This window comes from Cottoperca gobio, chromosome 21 (assembly GCF_900634415.1).
Source record: "Cottoperca gobio chromosome 21, fCotGob3.1, whole genome shotgun sequence".
NCBI classification, from domain to species: Eukaryota; Metazoa; Chordata; class Actinopteri; order Perciformes; family Bovichtidae; genus Cottoperca; species Cottoperca gobio.
This window is the reverse complement of record NC_041375.1, coordinates 309,312-324,311: the sequence shown is the minus strand read 5'-3', so window position 1 is coordinate 324,311 and position 15,000 is coordinate 309,312. Positions and strand designations below refer to the sequence as shown.

General features: G+C 40.1%; 2 protein-coding genes across 3 annotated transcripts in view; both read right to left on the bottom strand.

The window, feature by feature from the left end:
- The window catches only part of rgcc (regulator of cell cycle), a 4,708-nt gene extending 3,110 nt beyond the window's left edge, over window positions 1-1,598 (bottom strand). The window contains exons 1-2 of one of the 2 annotated variants that reach the window (XM_029459472.1): window positions 1,433-1,598; window positions 998-1,171 (exon numbers count right to left, since the gene is read on the bottom strand). In XM_029459472.1, coding sequence (XP_029315332.1) covers window positions 998-1,171; window positions 1,433-1,460 — 202 coding nt within the window. In that variant the 5' untranslated portion in view covers window positions 1,461-1,598. The remainder of the gene's footprint in view (window positions 1-997; window positions 1,172-1,432) is intronic. The other variant, XM_029459471.1, reaches the window with a different exon arrangement.
- A 2,153-nt stretch (window positions 1,599-3,751) lies between these two features.
- The window catches only part of f5 (coagulation factor V), an 18,401-nt gene continuing 7,152 nt past the window's right edge, over window positions 3,752-15,000 (bottom strand). Inside the window, 19 exon segments of the mRNA XM_029458756.1 lie at window positions 3,752-4,796; window positions 4,885-5,067; window positions 5,157-5,308; window positions 5,731-5,875; window positions 5,969-6,124; window positions 6,207-6,292; window positions 6,377-6,448; window positions 6,537-6,653; window positions 6,744-6,923; window positions 7,300-7,513; window positions 7,713-7,949; window positions 9,019-9,184; window positions 9,302-11,585; window positions 12,338-12,550; window positions 12,653-12,800; window positions 13,464-13,669; window positions 13,763-13,859; window positions 14,714-14,803; window positions 14,805-14,895. Of these exon segments, the coding sequence (XP_029314616.1) occupies window positions 4,650-4,796; window positions 4,885-5,067; window positions 5,157-5,308; window positions 5,731-5,875; window positions 5,969-6,124; window positions 6,207-6,292; window positions 6,377-6,448; window positions 6,537-6,653; window positions 6,744-6,923; window positions 7,300-7,513; window positions 7,713-7,949; window positions 9,019-9,184; window positions 9,302-11,585; window positions 12,338-12,550; window positions 12,653-12,800; window positions 13,464-13,669; window positions 13,763-13,859; window positions 14,714-14,803; window positions 14,805-14,895 (4,984 nt within the window). The 3' untranslated portion in view covers window positions 3,752-4,649.

Here is a 15,000-nt window from a genome sequence, read left to right as displayed (position 1 = left end):
ACTCCAACATGCAGGGGGGGTCTATAAGACCCTGCACAGTTTGTGTCATTTATCTGCACGTTCAACAGCCCGTCCATCCATCACGCTGCTACACAATAGGCTGTCCCTACATGGGACAGGTCCCTCTTCATCAGACTGCCATGGAGAGGACAGAGCTCATGCAGGAATCTGATCTCCTCAGACACAGGATGGAACACCCTCCCTCTGCTTGTATCACTGTGGTTAATGCAAAAATGGTAATTATATCAATTCTAGCTGGATTGTGGGCGCTGATGATGCTCTTATAAAACCACTAGAACCTCAGTTATTATGCAATTACCAAATGTAAGTGTTGCACTAGTGCCTGAATGTCTCTGGAGTCCTGCACAGACTGAAGGCAGAGTGAGCGGTGTGCAGTTAACTCCATGTCCTCGATGCCTTCCACAAAACTGAAGACTATAAAGATCTTTCCACGTCTTCCCTTGGAGGTCCAAACCCACTCCCACATCTCTGGAATCTTCGCTCTCTGCTCTGAAGCATGTTTCCTGATCTCCAGCTCGGGAAGCTCACTTTTAAAACACTGTCAGAGTAATAATGAAGTAATGTATGACAGTAAAACTTAACGCCCAAATGTCTGGACCACGAGTTCTCTCTGTGCAGACGTGTAACCGTGTGTGAGAGCAGACACGCATGGGTGCATGTGCTCGTGATAAGAAACTGCACACAGTAGCAGAGAAGCAGCTTTAAAGAGGAGAAGATGAGGAGTTCCTGATTGTATCTCATGGCAAAGTGAAGAAGTCCTTCTCACCGTCAGACACATGCAGAGAACTTTCTTCTGTGCCTGATCTCCATTCTGGAGTCCCGTGTGTCACTTTTTATTGCACATTTTTAAGATGCTGCCTGAAACCTTCTCTGATATAAGAAGACCACATGACTTCATCCAATGTGTATTCTTCCATGATGCAGGTCACACGTGACATATTTGACAATATCCGTGAATAACGTGTCACACACTCACTCTCTGAGTCGCTGATGCCGCTGTCGCTGACGCTCGCGCTGCTCCTCCTCTTCATGGTCTTCAGGTGTTCGTCGTACCTGAAGTGTCGCTTCTCCACCGGCGACGTGAAGTCTTCCATCACCGCGTCGAACTCGCACAGCACGTCGTTCAGATCCTCCTCGTTCACGAACTTCGCTGCAAGAGAAAAGAGTCAGGGGGTGACAATAAAACCTACTGATAGGAACTATAATATTCTTTCAACATGAAGGACTGGAGACGTAAATGCAAGATATGAAAAAACAATAAATGTCGGGTCATAATTAAATATTGTATTGAAATACTTCCTACAGTTATTGACTGTGAAGCATTAAAGCGTGAACACTATACACAAAGCCAGTCCTAGTATTACAAATAAAGATAGTGCAGGATAGAAAACAACTCAGAACTTATATTTACCTCGAGGTTTCAGCTTCGGAGACTTCATTATTCCAGTGATCACAGTTGAGATTATCCAAAACTGTTAGTTATATATAAATATGTGTGTGTGTGTGTGTGTGTGTGTGTGTATCTGTCCTCCTGTGTCCAACACTCCTGCAGGTCTTGAACTAACCCTCCAGCGCGAGGAATGCCACCTTTTAATGAGGACTGCTCAGAGGGGGCGGGACGAAGCGGAGAGGGGAGGATGTGTGTGTGTGTGAGCGCGTGCGTGTGCCTGCGCGCTCATTGACCAATAACATGTTCCCCGGTTGAAGTGACTGTCCTCTGACGTGGCCCTCATAATGTTTGTAAACAAGTTGTGCGGTGTAAATACTGAGATATTAATAATCCTGACCTACATGGTTTCATGTTGTATCACCAGGCAGATCCCGACAGCACGAGCTCACTGCCACATGCACGCGTGCCTTGTTTCTTTTAATGGCATTGAAATGAAGATAATTGATTAAATGGAAATAAAACACCGTACTGGTCCAAAATATGACTTTTAAGTGTTCGTACACTTGTGAATGTATGTAGCAGTAAAGGTGACTGTGTGGAACAACGTTAATGTCTCAGGAACAGGTGGATGTATTAATAATATAGCAGCGACAGGGACTGTTCTACCTTCAGAATAAATACTTTTACTCTTAAATATATAACAGAGTATTTTCACATGAAGTAAACAATGTGAATATTTCCTCCAACATTAATATGGAACAAAGTCAGCCTTAATTAAGAAGCGATGATTCATACAGAGCACATAATGCATGTATATTAAGAATGTGTACAGTAACAAATGCATAAGAATGGATGTTCTATTATATCTATAACTCTTTGAATGTGGACTGATGAGTGAGTTTATATATTTATAAATACTATATTTAAGTTATAGGTCACCTTTACGAAGCTCGGAAACTAAGAGCTGCACTAAGACAGAAGCTGAAGGTGTGGAGTCAACATGATCCACGATGATGTCATCAGGTGGAAACTGTCAGATGACAGTAAAAGTGAAGCTGCAGCGCCACCTGGTGCTCTGCTCTCATAACTACATCTGATGTTTTCAACCTTTTTGACCTTTTTAAAAAAGAAAGAGAAATAAAATACATGTGCAGTTGAGGTGGAAACCCACTACAGACTTATCTAAACAATGTCACCTGAAAGAGACAGAACAGTAACATATTCATGAACATGCATCTTTTAGATGCCTCATTGCATTGTATATTATTATATTATGATTAGCTGCTAATGATAATACAATCTAATTATTCATTTCTATATTATGGATATAGATAAGGTGACTTATCACAAACAGGATACAATGAAGATTATTCAATACAAGTTCTTTTTGACATTATGTTACGTCCGGTCATGTGTGTTACGTATTTATGTTATGTTTCATGTTTAGTTTAGAGTCTATGTTTAGTCTTGTCTTATTGTTCACTTGTTAAGTTACAGTCGCTCATGTCTCGTGTCGTCATTGCACTTCCTGTTTTATTTTGTAATTACCTTTCCCTCTCGTTTCAGAGCACTTCCTGTCTGTGTGTGTGTGTGTGTGTGTGTGTGTGTGTGTGTGTGTGTGTATAGTCCGTGTCTACCTTTGTCCTGTGCCAGTTCATCTTGTGTCTTGCCACCAAGAGAGCCAGCGTTTTCGAATCAAGCAGCGTTGTAGAATTCTGCCTAAATCAAGTTGAGTTTAGTTTGTTCATGTTTTTTGCATTTCCTTTTTTCTACATGTTTTCCTCAGTGAGTGATTTTTTGTTGTACTTTAAACCATCTTGAGTAAAGACCTTTTTACTTTTGAAACCTCGTCTTGAGTCGTTCATAACACATTAACGCACTTTTGAATCACAAGACAGAGAATCAGTCAATAAGTAATACTTTGTGTTCCATAATTGGAATTGAAGTTGAGTTATAGTTGAGCTCGACAGTCAACCTTACCTCGCTGATGTTTCCCTTTGTTTATTATTATATTGCTTTGGCGTCGCTTGTTTCTCACACGGCAGCATTATAACTCCCCAGACGGCAGCTTTGTGCCTTCTCAGATCAGTAGCTCGCAGCACAGCCATGCTGAGCCTCTCACACCTCCAGTGCCCACTTTCACATGATCAGCAAATGGATCAACGTGCCATGTGTTTGCAGCTGCACGTGTGTGTTGACACTGGAGGCCGGTGCTGTTTAACCTCAGCGGAGGTGCTAAAAGTGGCACCTTCAACACACCATGAGAAGATATCAGTGTTCACACACTCTGCTCCCAACACAAGCATTCATTGAGTCCCTGAGCCGGACATGGAACATTAAGAATCATATTTATTGAAAAATAAATTACATGATCTCTACTTACATATTTACATTCATTTATAGTTATTTGTGATAGACACAGTGCCATATATCTGCTGAATGCAACTAGTATTATACAAGCAAACAGACTATTGACAAAAGAGTTAAGATTACTTCTACAGACTGCGCTCAGCAAGGAGTTACTAAACTAAAACACTTTGCACATAGGAGTTTAACACAAGGCCCATGTAGTAACTGTGTGTATGTGTTTGCAGTGTTGGGAATTAAAATATCATTTAACTACATTTATATCTGCATAGGGATTCAGCTTCTGGACATTTTTTGTGTAGTTAACTACTGAAAATACAAAGGAAAAAAAAGGTAGTAAGTAAAAAGATAGCCTGTTGTTTAGACCAGTGTTCGAGCTGTTCACCGTCTAAAGACGTGCAAGTTGTTAATATAGTACAAGTCAAACTGACGAGCACTTTTTTACACAGTTTACAAAGGTGCAATATATTTCTAGTAGAGTTACTTATTTTTTAAACCTTTGAAGTTTGTACTTTTTAAAATAAACTAAATTGAGTGTTTTTGCTACCATGTGACTTATTTATTTAACATTTTGTTATAATTTCATGTCACATGTAAAAGTAGTTTGAAGCTTTAGTTAAACAAACTATATTTCTCCTGATGGCAGCTACGATGTAGTCTAACTTCTTCCAGTGTGAAGTCATTGGCAGCTCTGCACACAAGGAGATTTAATATACTTATGTAGGTAGTACCCTCCATACAGGACCGTATGTGTGGGAGTGGACGTCCAGACACGTGCACGACTTTCAGACTGCGCGTGTGTTTACTTGCATGTACATGTGCGTGGTTGAACTTGACTTGACCTGTCAGCATATGGATTTGTGTGTGTGTGTCACTCAAATTCACAGCCCAGCAGCTCTATTCTCATGGTGAGGGAGTTCATCCAGCTTCTGGGTATGATTCGGATGAAGCGGGAGAAAATGGGAGGGTAGATGTAGTTCTTCACGTGGTCGTTGTTATTTGTATTTCCCAAAAAAGTCTGGATTTGGTGAAGAGAGAGAAAGACTTCGTTAAGAATCACTTACTACATGTGATTATGATTTCCAGGTGATTTTGCGAGTGCTCACCTTAGAGGAGATGCTCTCATCGTCTGTGTAATGGGTCCAGTGTATCCCATTGCTGCTGTACTGCAGAGTGTAGGAGATGACGTACATCTCTTTCCCCAGAGACTTGGCTCCTTGCGTTACGATTCCTGTGATCTTCTTAATTTGGGGCAGCTCCACCTGAAGCCATTGGTTCATGTCATTATACTGTGGAAGAGAGAGAGATACGAGGTTTTGTGTTATTCAATTCACAATCAACACATTTTCGTGTGTCATGTCAGTATTAGGATTTGTACCTTAGCCTGCCATGCATTGATGTGGCCTTGGTTGTTGAGACGTGCGAGAGAGGGTTTCCAGGGTCCAGAGTACCAGCTGGAAGCTACAGAGCTGGCTGTGATGTGATGGTCTTTGATCCATCTGCTCTCCATCCCCAGAGGCACGGAGCATCCTGAGGCACATTAGAAATGTCACAATTACAGTAACAACAACTCCAATGACAACACAGGAGCACACTCTGCTTGTGCACATGAATCCTGGTGTCATTTCTTTCAATTATTCAATTATTTATCATAAAATATACAAAGCATGATCAATCTGCAGCACATGGTGGACATGCATAGGAAATATAGTGAGATTACAAAGATGTGCAGCTCCTATAGGGTGTGCTTACTGAGTGTCATGCCGTTTGGAGAATCTTTTAGTCATATACATTGTTTTTTTTAAATGACACTGAACAAAAAAAAGAGTTAGTTATGAGGCTGGTGAACAAAATCAAGAAAATATGAAATAAATATTCAGAGAAAGAATGAAAAAAGTTGAATACAAAAGTGGATTTTGCTTATTTGATGAGTTTTAAATGTAATATCTTACCGTCAAGCTCACAGCCGTAGAACTCCATGCGGACAGTGGCCGTGTTGTACCACTCGATGGGGTGCAGCCGGATGAAGCGTCCAACCACCGGAGGAAAGAAGGTGTTTCTCTTTTCCTTATGGTAGTCCTGGTTCCCAGTGAATATCTGGTACAAGAGAAAAAGATATCTAGAGAAGTAAATAAGTGATCACACACTTCTACTTGTTTGCATTGTTTAAAAGTGATCAAACTTCCCCACCTTCCTGAGCTCTTTGCTGTCGCCCTTATAGAAGATCCACTTCCGGCGGTCGGTGCTGTAAGAGATGGAGTACTTGACCACGTACTGGGCATGGAACATCTGCTTGGCTCCCTGCGTGGCCACCTGGCTGATCACAACTGGCCGTTGGAAGTCCACCTGTACAGGGGGAAGGTTGTATTCACATAGAAAGCAAGTGCACATATGCAAATATAATCAAACACACACTTATAACACATACCTGAATCCAGCTGTTGTTCTGCTCTGTGCTCCATGCGTTGTATTTACCCGGATTGTTCAATCTGGCAAGATGGGGCTCCCAGTATCCTTCAAAGATGGAACTATTGTTATTCCTCTAGTGACATATTTGCTCATAGAAATTAACGGCAGTACTTGGTGTGCGACGGTTACCTCTGGTGTTGATGGCCGTTATCTGGTCGTCTTTCACACTGCCTGATTCTAAACCCAGCGGTCGGTAGCACTCTAGGAGGATACAAACAATACCCCGATATTAAAATACAACATTACAGTATGTCTAAATGCTGCAGAGTTTATTTAAAGTTGTTTGTACCGTTATCTAGAACCAGAAAGAGGGTCTGCATGCCCTTCTGTTGGTTGAAACCGATCTCCGTCTCTAGCAGCCACAGGCCAGGTTTGGATGGAAACATCTCCAGAGTAGCAAAGCTTCCTGCAAAGAAAGTTTGGAACAATAATTATGTTGACATCAAATGTATTTCTTGTTATTCTGGATTCACTGAACAAACACGATGTTTCTCACCAGGCAGCAGAGGGTAGGTGGCTTCTCTGTAGCTGTTGATCTTCTTGTTCAGGAACGTCTGTCCGTGGAAGTGGACGGTCTGAAAGTCCTTGGGAGAACCCATGTTGATCAGGTACCAGCACACCAGCTGGTTGGTGTACATCCTCAGGCCCTTCAGGTTGAATGTTATTCCATTGATGGCTTGGGAACAGACAGAACTAATTAATTTAATGATGACTGTGATGTGTTTCTGTTCTGTAAGTGATACATCTTGAATGCACGATGGAAGAAAAGGTATTGCAACTCAGTGGATTCTTCTTAAAGTAACATGTTGTATGTATTAAGTAATTTCTTACTGGATTGGACAACCTTTATTTTTCCGAGCATCGAATAAATGAATTCCAACGGCTCTCTTGTTTATTTGCAGTTGCACAACAGTAGATTATTACTTTTAAGACCTATAGAATTGTTTTTAAGACATTTTTAGGTCCTTTTTACCTCCTGCGGAAACCCTGTTCTTGGTTATCATACTGAAAATAATTTATATGAGGCTCGTTGAAGGAACATAATGCATTACAATGGAATTTGAAGTTCTCGTTGGTGGGCTCCTTAAATTTCCTTCGGCTTCTCCGCTGCATCATTTCGTGGTTCTTCTCGTAGTACCAGCTCTGAGACTCGTCAAAGGTCATGAAAAGCAGCGTGAACTCTCTCATGTCTAGTAACGTCTTGTTCAGGGTTCCCTCTCGACACACGAGCAATGGCCCAATCAAGCCAGAGTTGATATCCCTTTCCTATGAGCCAGAGCATACAATAGGGTTAATATTTGCAGCCCATCCATGTTTTTATGTTGCCACTAGGGGGTGCCATAGTCAGAATCTCTCAATTCTACATACAGTGGCTTTAATTTGTATTTGTGGATAGCATTTCTTCAGTTCCATATTAAAGATATATATTTAGTTAATACATAAATCTAAAGTACAAATTACTCACAGGATTAACGCCTGAATAGTAGGCCCAGGTCCGACAGTGAGAATCCATTGGCATTGGCCCAACCTTTGAATTGATCTTCCATATATACGTGAAGGTGGTATTGGGTTGAACCTCATTGTCATATTTATGCCAATAATTAGATCGATCCTCGTAGGACAGACCCTCTGCATTCTTGGTATAGGAAACCCCGTTTGGGTGTAAGGAGTACGGACGGCTGGCTTTGTTCCTGAACACCACCTACAAGACCAAAAGACACATTGTGTGGTTGCGTATTCAAGGATTAAAAGGAATAGTTGGACATTTTGGAAAATACGATGTGAGGTAAATATGAAGCTACAACCAGAAGCCAGTGTTTTAGCACAAAGATTGGAAACAGGGGGAAACAGCAGGAAGATACTGTCCCCCGGCCAAGAACTAGTCGGGCACAAAACCCCAAATAAAACCAAAACCAAAACTTGTCGTTTTTACATTTCAGGGTTTAGTACGGATCAAACAAAATGAGATTTAACAAGTTAAATATCTTTAGAGAAGTTGGTAGACCGATATTGTTATCTTTGGACTAAGGGTGATCCGATATACCTGTATTAACTAGAATTATAATATTAATAATAAGAAGAATTAAATATTGATATCTGACCTGTTTTTAGTCTTTGTGCTAAGCTAAGCTAACCGGCTGCAGTGTGATACAGTATGAGCGCCTTGAGATTGCTTTTAGCTTTGAAAGGCGCTTTATAAATACAATTTATTATTATTATTATTATTATTATTATTATTATTATTATTATTATTGATACTTTAAGCCCATTCATGTTTTTATGTTGCCACTAGGGGGTGCCTCCACCAACTCCACACACACAAATGAGTGTAATTCATTTGTCAAAAAAAGAGACAAAACGCACAATAAACAAAGTTAGATGAATTTGACTGATTTATTACTGAACTGAATTATTATTTTTGTTTTCAAACGTTCTATAGATATTGTTGTCGTGAATTATTTTGACCAGGATATCTGTGTAGTAAAGATCTGATATGGTGACAGCCCTACTTTGCATGACTACACATTCCCACCTGTTTTTAGTCTTTGTGCTAAGCTAAGCTAACCGGCTGCTGCCTGCAACCTCAAGTTTAGCGTACAGACACTTATTATTCTATTAACTCTTGGAAAGAAGGCAAATAATCGGTTTTCCTAAAATGTCAAAGTATTCCATGGTTTACATAAAGCAACAATCCAAAAATAATGACAAATTCAAATTGTGAATGTGAGCTCTGCAAATGATGACTTTGCAGCTGATGCTGACAGTCTTACCATGATGCTTTGTCCAACCTCCGCCTTGATGACAGGTCCTAGGATGCCTAGATGCTCGTCCATCTCTCCACGGATGTCTGGTGTGCTGAAACTACTGTCCATGTAACCTTTGAAAACCACCTTGGTGAACTTAGTCTCTCTCAGATTTTGCGACTTGTCTTGCCTCCTGTGGGGATAACAGGACCATGCTTCAGCTTTGTATGTGTATAGATGTGTACCTGCCTGTTAGTCATGTCTTTTCAAATGTCATAATAGCTTTTCTTATTGCTTTATCTGAGCTTACCTCTGTCCATAGCCACTATAGTCCCACTCAACCTCCTCTGCAGCGATGAAATAAGTCTTGACTTTGGGGCCTGATAATTTTAAGTAGTACTTGGTGGTCTCATCCAGGTTGAGATTCTTCATTTCTTCATGACTGCTGTAGGGGTCTTTGTAGGTCACATACTCATATTCATCTGCGTCCACATTTTCATCCAGCCCTAGATGATCTGGTTCGTCCCCGGGAACATACAGCTCGTAGTCGCTGAAATCGGCCCGAGGCACGCCGATGACCACAGGCTCATTGATGAGGTCCTCCTCATCAGAGACAGGCTGTGGAAGGGGTCGTGACCCACGTGGACTCATGCCTGGATTTAATCCACGAGGAGAGAATGGTAAGCCAGTTCTGGCCTGAGGCTTGTATTCCTTCTTCTTCTTTGTTTTCATGCCTTGGCCCTTCTGGGGCCTCTGCCGGAGGTTCACCTTCCTGATCTTTTTAGTAGTTGCCGTTGTTTGAGGGGTTTCTATCCCAAAATATTTCATCATGTAGTCAGGAATATCCACAGCTTCCATTTGGTGAGTTCCCTCATAAGTCCAGCTGTGCCCCTGCGTTTTGACGGAGGTGGTTTTAATCCCCTCAGTATTGTTTTCTGTAAGGTAGATAAGTATCTCTTCACTACTTTCTGAGACACTTAGCTCCGCAGAATTGCTCTTTCTTACTACATCGCTGGAAAGGGACAGGTTACTCTTATTGGAGAAACTTTCTGCAGAAGATGAGTTCTCTTTAAGAAGAGCTGTAACATTCTCCCTCTTCTCTGAACTAAACTCCTCTGATGAATCTGATCTGGATATATTCACTGTGACATTCTGTAAGGGCCCATTTTCGAGCAAAACGCGTGTTACATTTTCAAGGCTGGAATTGGCTGGAAGAGTCCCATTTTCGGAGGAATTCATTGGAGTTATGTACTCCAGCTCTGCTGCGGGGATCAGAGAGTCATTGCCACTAGTTTTGTTGTCTGTTCTCTCCACCTCTGACTTGAACATGGTCAAGTTGCTTCTGTCTATGCTACTGATGTTAACCTCTCCAACATCAGCCGTTGTAATAGACAATGAACGGTTTGTTCCATCTGCCGACACATTAACAAGGTTATCTGCTGTGTTATTCTCATCCACCTTTTTTGCGCTGCTTGACAGAGAAGTCGCGTTGCCCTCTGGTGTATCAGGGAGATTGTCGGTGCTGGAATTGGATGGAGGCACAGAGTAGGAAAACACGTCGCCTCTTGTGAGCCTCTCCTCTGAGTCCTCCGCCACAGAAGTCTGGTTATCACCAGTCAGGGTTACATTCATTACTTCAGTTTCCAAAATTGAACTTCCTTCTAAAGTTATGGTAAGATTGGTAGTTTCTTGTAATGTTACGGTAAGATTGGTAGTTTCTTGTAATGTTACGGTAAGATTGGTAGTTTCTTGTAATGGTACTGTAAGATTGGTAGTTTCTTGTAATGGTACCGTAAGATTGGTAGTTTCTTGTAATGGTACTGTAAGATTGATAATCTCCGTGGATACATTTCCAACTGCTGATAATACCGTAGCATTGTTAACTGTTGTGTTCTTTGTGTCCGACACTGTAACATTATCAAGATTTGAGGCAACTACAGAAGCATTGCTGTTTTTAGTTCCGTTGTCGCTCTTCAGTGATATATTTGGGCTATAAAAAATAGTTGTGTTTTCTGTTTCATACACAGAAGAATTACCAAAAGTTATTGGCGTACTGCTGTTATCCATATGTGTCGTATTCTCACTGATGCTTTGGTTTAGCAAATGAACTGCTGTCAGGTTTAGTCCATCCACCTGTTTCCAGTTTGACAATAATGTCTCATTCATTGCATTTGGCTTTGGAATAAAGATCTCACTTTTATTCTTTGTCTCTCTGAAATTAAGGGTGACATTCGTGTCTTCATCGAGCACATCAATATCATCAAAGTCGAGGAACGAGAGGTCCAGCTTCTCTACATCTGAATTATTAGATTGGTTCTTCAGAGACCTGAGACCTAATTCAGTTGCAAGGTAGTCTGTGTAAAGGTCTGGCTGATTTTCCGTTTCTTTTACATCTTCTATCCTCTTCTCCTTCTGTTTCTTGATCTCTTCCAAGCTCAGAGGGTTCCACACCAGAAATTTTTTAACCTCGCCTAGATCGTCAGTGTCAATGTCAATGTCATACTCGTTTTCACGAAAGCACTCAACATCCTGAAACTGAACGCGCATTCCTTTGGTTGTCTGATGGGAATTCAGGGAAGCCATGAGCCAGACACCTTGTTCAAAAGAGACACAAAAATCATCCAATGAAGACCTTTAAAAAAACAGCTGTCACTTTACATGTGCAAAAGTTTCAGATGGTGGCATGTGTCTATGGACTTATATACGGCGGCCCTGGGAGCTTAACACACTGCAAATTAAGAAAACACTTGCAAATACATAAACACAAGCAAATTAAGAAACATCTTCACCAATTTGACGACACATGTGGAGCATTTAGAACTAGAACAAATGCCTCTTCCTCTTCTTCATAATCAGCAAATTAATTCTTGAGTTATGGCCAAAAAACGTGACATTTGACGGAAGTTTTGGCCCAATTTGAAGGAATTCCCCTCATGGCGTTCCTGAGATATGGCATTCACAAGAATGGGATGCACTTGAGGTCACAATGACCATAACCTTTGACCTTTGACCACCAAAATCTAATCAGAATAGGATGTATGGACAGCTTGAATACATAATGACTCCTGCCACAGCTGTCACCTGCTTGGAGGCATAAAAAGTGCAGCCAGAAGCTCACAACACACAGAAACTGTTTCCAGGGGACAATAAAAAGTGATGCACATAGCTTCCGTTGTGTTGTGAGCTTCTTGCAGCGTATTTCGGTATTTGCGTTGCTTTGCAAAGATGTTTCTTCATTTGCTTGTGTTGTGTCTATTTGCATAGTTTTCTTAATTTGCAGCTCTGAAGGCGAACGTCCTTAATATCACAGTCTTATATAACAACTTTCTGCTTTCACTAGACTGACCGATGTTGTCCATGTCCATCGTGATGGTCTCTCCAGTCATAGGGTAGAGGCTGAGATAGTCCTCTGTCCGCCCATTCGCGTCGAAGGGATGGCCGTAGAAAGTAGCTGTCTGGATGTAGTCCTGTGCTCCAACGCTGGACACATGCCATGTTGCAATCTCACCATAGCAGAAGCCCAATAATGGGCCGCTTTCAAACACGTAACCATTAATTGCTGTGAGGAAATTAACATGAATTTTAGTCGTCTGATGGGCAGCTGATGGCAACGCAGTTAGATGTACAGTAAATCTTCAATCCGACTATGTCAAAAACTTACAGTGCATGACATTGGACTTATAAAATTCCGGGTCTGCCTTGTTGACTCTGGATCGATCACAATATTGGCGAATATTGTCATCCAGGTACCAGCTCTTGTTCTCATCAAATACAGCCAGTATAGCGTGCTGCTCCTTGTCTGCTTTCAGCTGTAGAAACAAATCAAAAGTATGTTTTTTATTATTAAATGTTGACTCAGACATTTAATTCTAGGTTTCTCTTTCAACATTTCTCGTAGGAACAAGTGGCGACCTCCCTGTCTGAAAAGTGAAGCCGATGCAGAAGTGTCTTAAAGCTGCATTTTCTCTAATATGCAGCAGGGGGCGACTCTACAGGTTGTATAGAAGTCTATGAGAAAATGTTTCTACTTCTCAGTTTCTCATTTTCCTAATGAGTTTATGTCTCAATCTGTAGTTTCAAGTCTTTTTTAATACATTACGATGTTCGTTTAGTAAATGATGTCCCATTTAGAGTGAAATAGAAGATAAAGCAGCGTATGCTTTAGGGCGGGGCTACCTTTTGATTGACAGGTCGCTACCACGGTGTTATCCGCTTACAACTTTCACCCTTTCACAGTATGTTTTCAATTGTAACATTTTGGTCACCTAAAAGCTAACACAACAAGATAACAAGATGGCGACGGCCAAAACACTAGGTGACTATGGTGACTACATCCACTCTTGTATACAGATTATGATTATGAATGTGTACTGCACATGTGTTGGACTGATACCAATAGTCTAACAAATGTAATATGTGTAATACCGAATCAATGTATGGACCAACTGACTGCCATGTTGTAGCCTTTTTACCTGCACACCCCTGATATTGAGGGAGCGACTCTTGCAGATGAGGATTTGTCCGATCAGTCCTGAGGCGATGTCCCGCGGTGTGTCCACTGCACTGTGGTACAGTCGTGTCAGACATCGAGAGTCTCCGTCGAAAGGCTCGTCCTCGTCGACCACTCTCCATTTGTAGGTGTGTGTCTCTCCTGGCTGAACACCGTGAGACTGGTTGCCTGGCAAACACATTGAGATACACCTCATTCATTTCATTGTAATCCTTTTATATAATGAAACCCGACTGTTTGTTTTGATGTGAGGAGACGCACCTCCTGCTGGGTAGTTGACGCCCTCTTCGGACTTCTCTATGGTCAGTCCATGAGGATAGATGCTGTAGGGCCTGGAGGCCATGTTCTTAAAAACAATCTGTCAAAGGATGGATGTGTGAGGACATGAAATGATTTTACATCTGATGACCTGAAGTCCAGAATGAAAGTGATACAGTGACACATGATTGGTTAATTGGCTCTGTGCTCATAGTCATTGATTTGAAATATATGGGGTGCAGAATGTAAAGATTTTATTATAATTTTATAGCTGATATTTTTAGTTTACTTTCCTCATATTTAGCTCATTCCCTCACATATCAATTCAGAGACATCAATTCATGTAAAACAATATATTATGTGTAATTATTAACAGTATCTTTAAGTAAAAAAAGTTAAATCTAAATATTAAATCTAAATCTAATTATTTAATTAAAATCTAAATGTTGAATCTAAATCTAATTGTTGAATTTAAATCTAAATGTTAAAAAATGTAATATAAATGTTAAATATTAAAATATAAATGTTAATATAAATGTTAAATATAAATGTTAAATATTGAAATATAAATGTTAAATATAAATGTTAAATATAAATGTTAACTATAAATGTTAAATATAAATGTTAAATAAAAATGTTAAATACAAATGTTAAATATAAATGTTAAATATTAAAATATAAATATTAAATATAAATGTTAAATATTAAAATATAAATGTTAAATATAAATGTTAAATATTAAAATATAAATGTTAAATATAAATGTTAAATATAAATGTTAAATATTAAAATATAAATGTTAAATATAAATGTTAAATATAAATGTTCAATCTAAATCTAAATGTTAAATATTAAAATATAATTGTTAAATATAAATGTTAAATATGAACATATGAACATATAAATGTTAAAATTGATAAGGCGTTGTGACGTTTTTATTGAACATGATCTCACCGTGATGAGGTCTCTGATTTGCGCTTTGATCACTGGGCCCAAGATCCCGAGCTCATGTCTCCTTTGCTTGGACTCTAACCTTTCAGTGAAAGACCTCATTCGTGTACTGCATGTACACCGCCTTCTTGTACTTCCCTCCTATGCGTGTCGATGACTGTCTCAGGTACTGGAACTTAAAGTCCCTAATGAAAAGATAAGAAACATCGATATAACTTTTTTAAAGGCCATAACACTGCATTTCAATGTCTAGCCTCTTCAGTAATCACTCTCATAGTCTCCTATTTGAC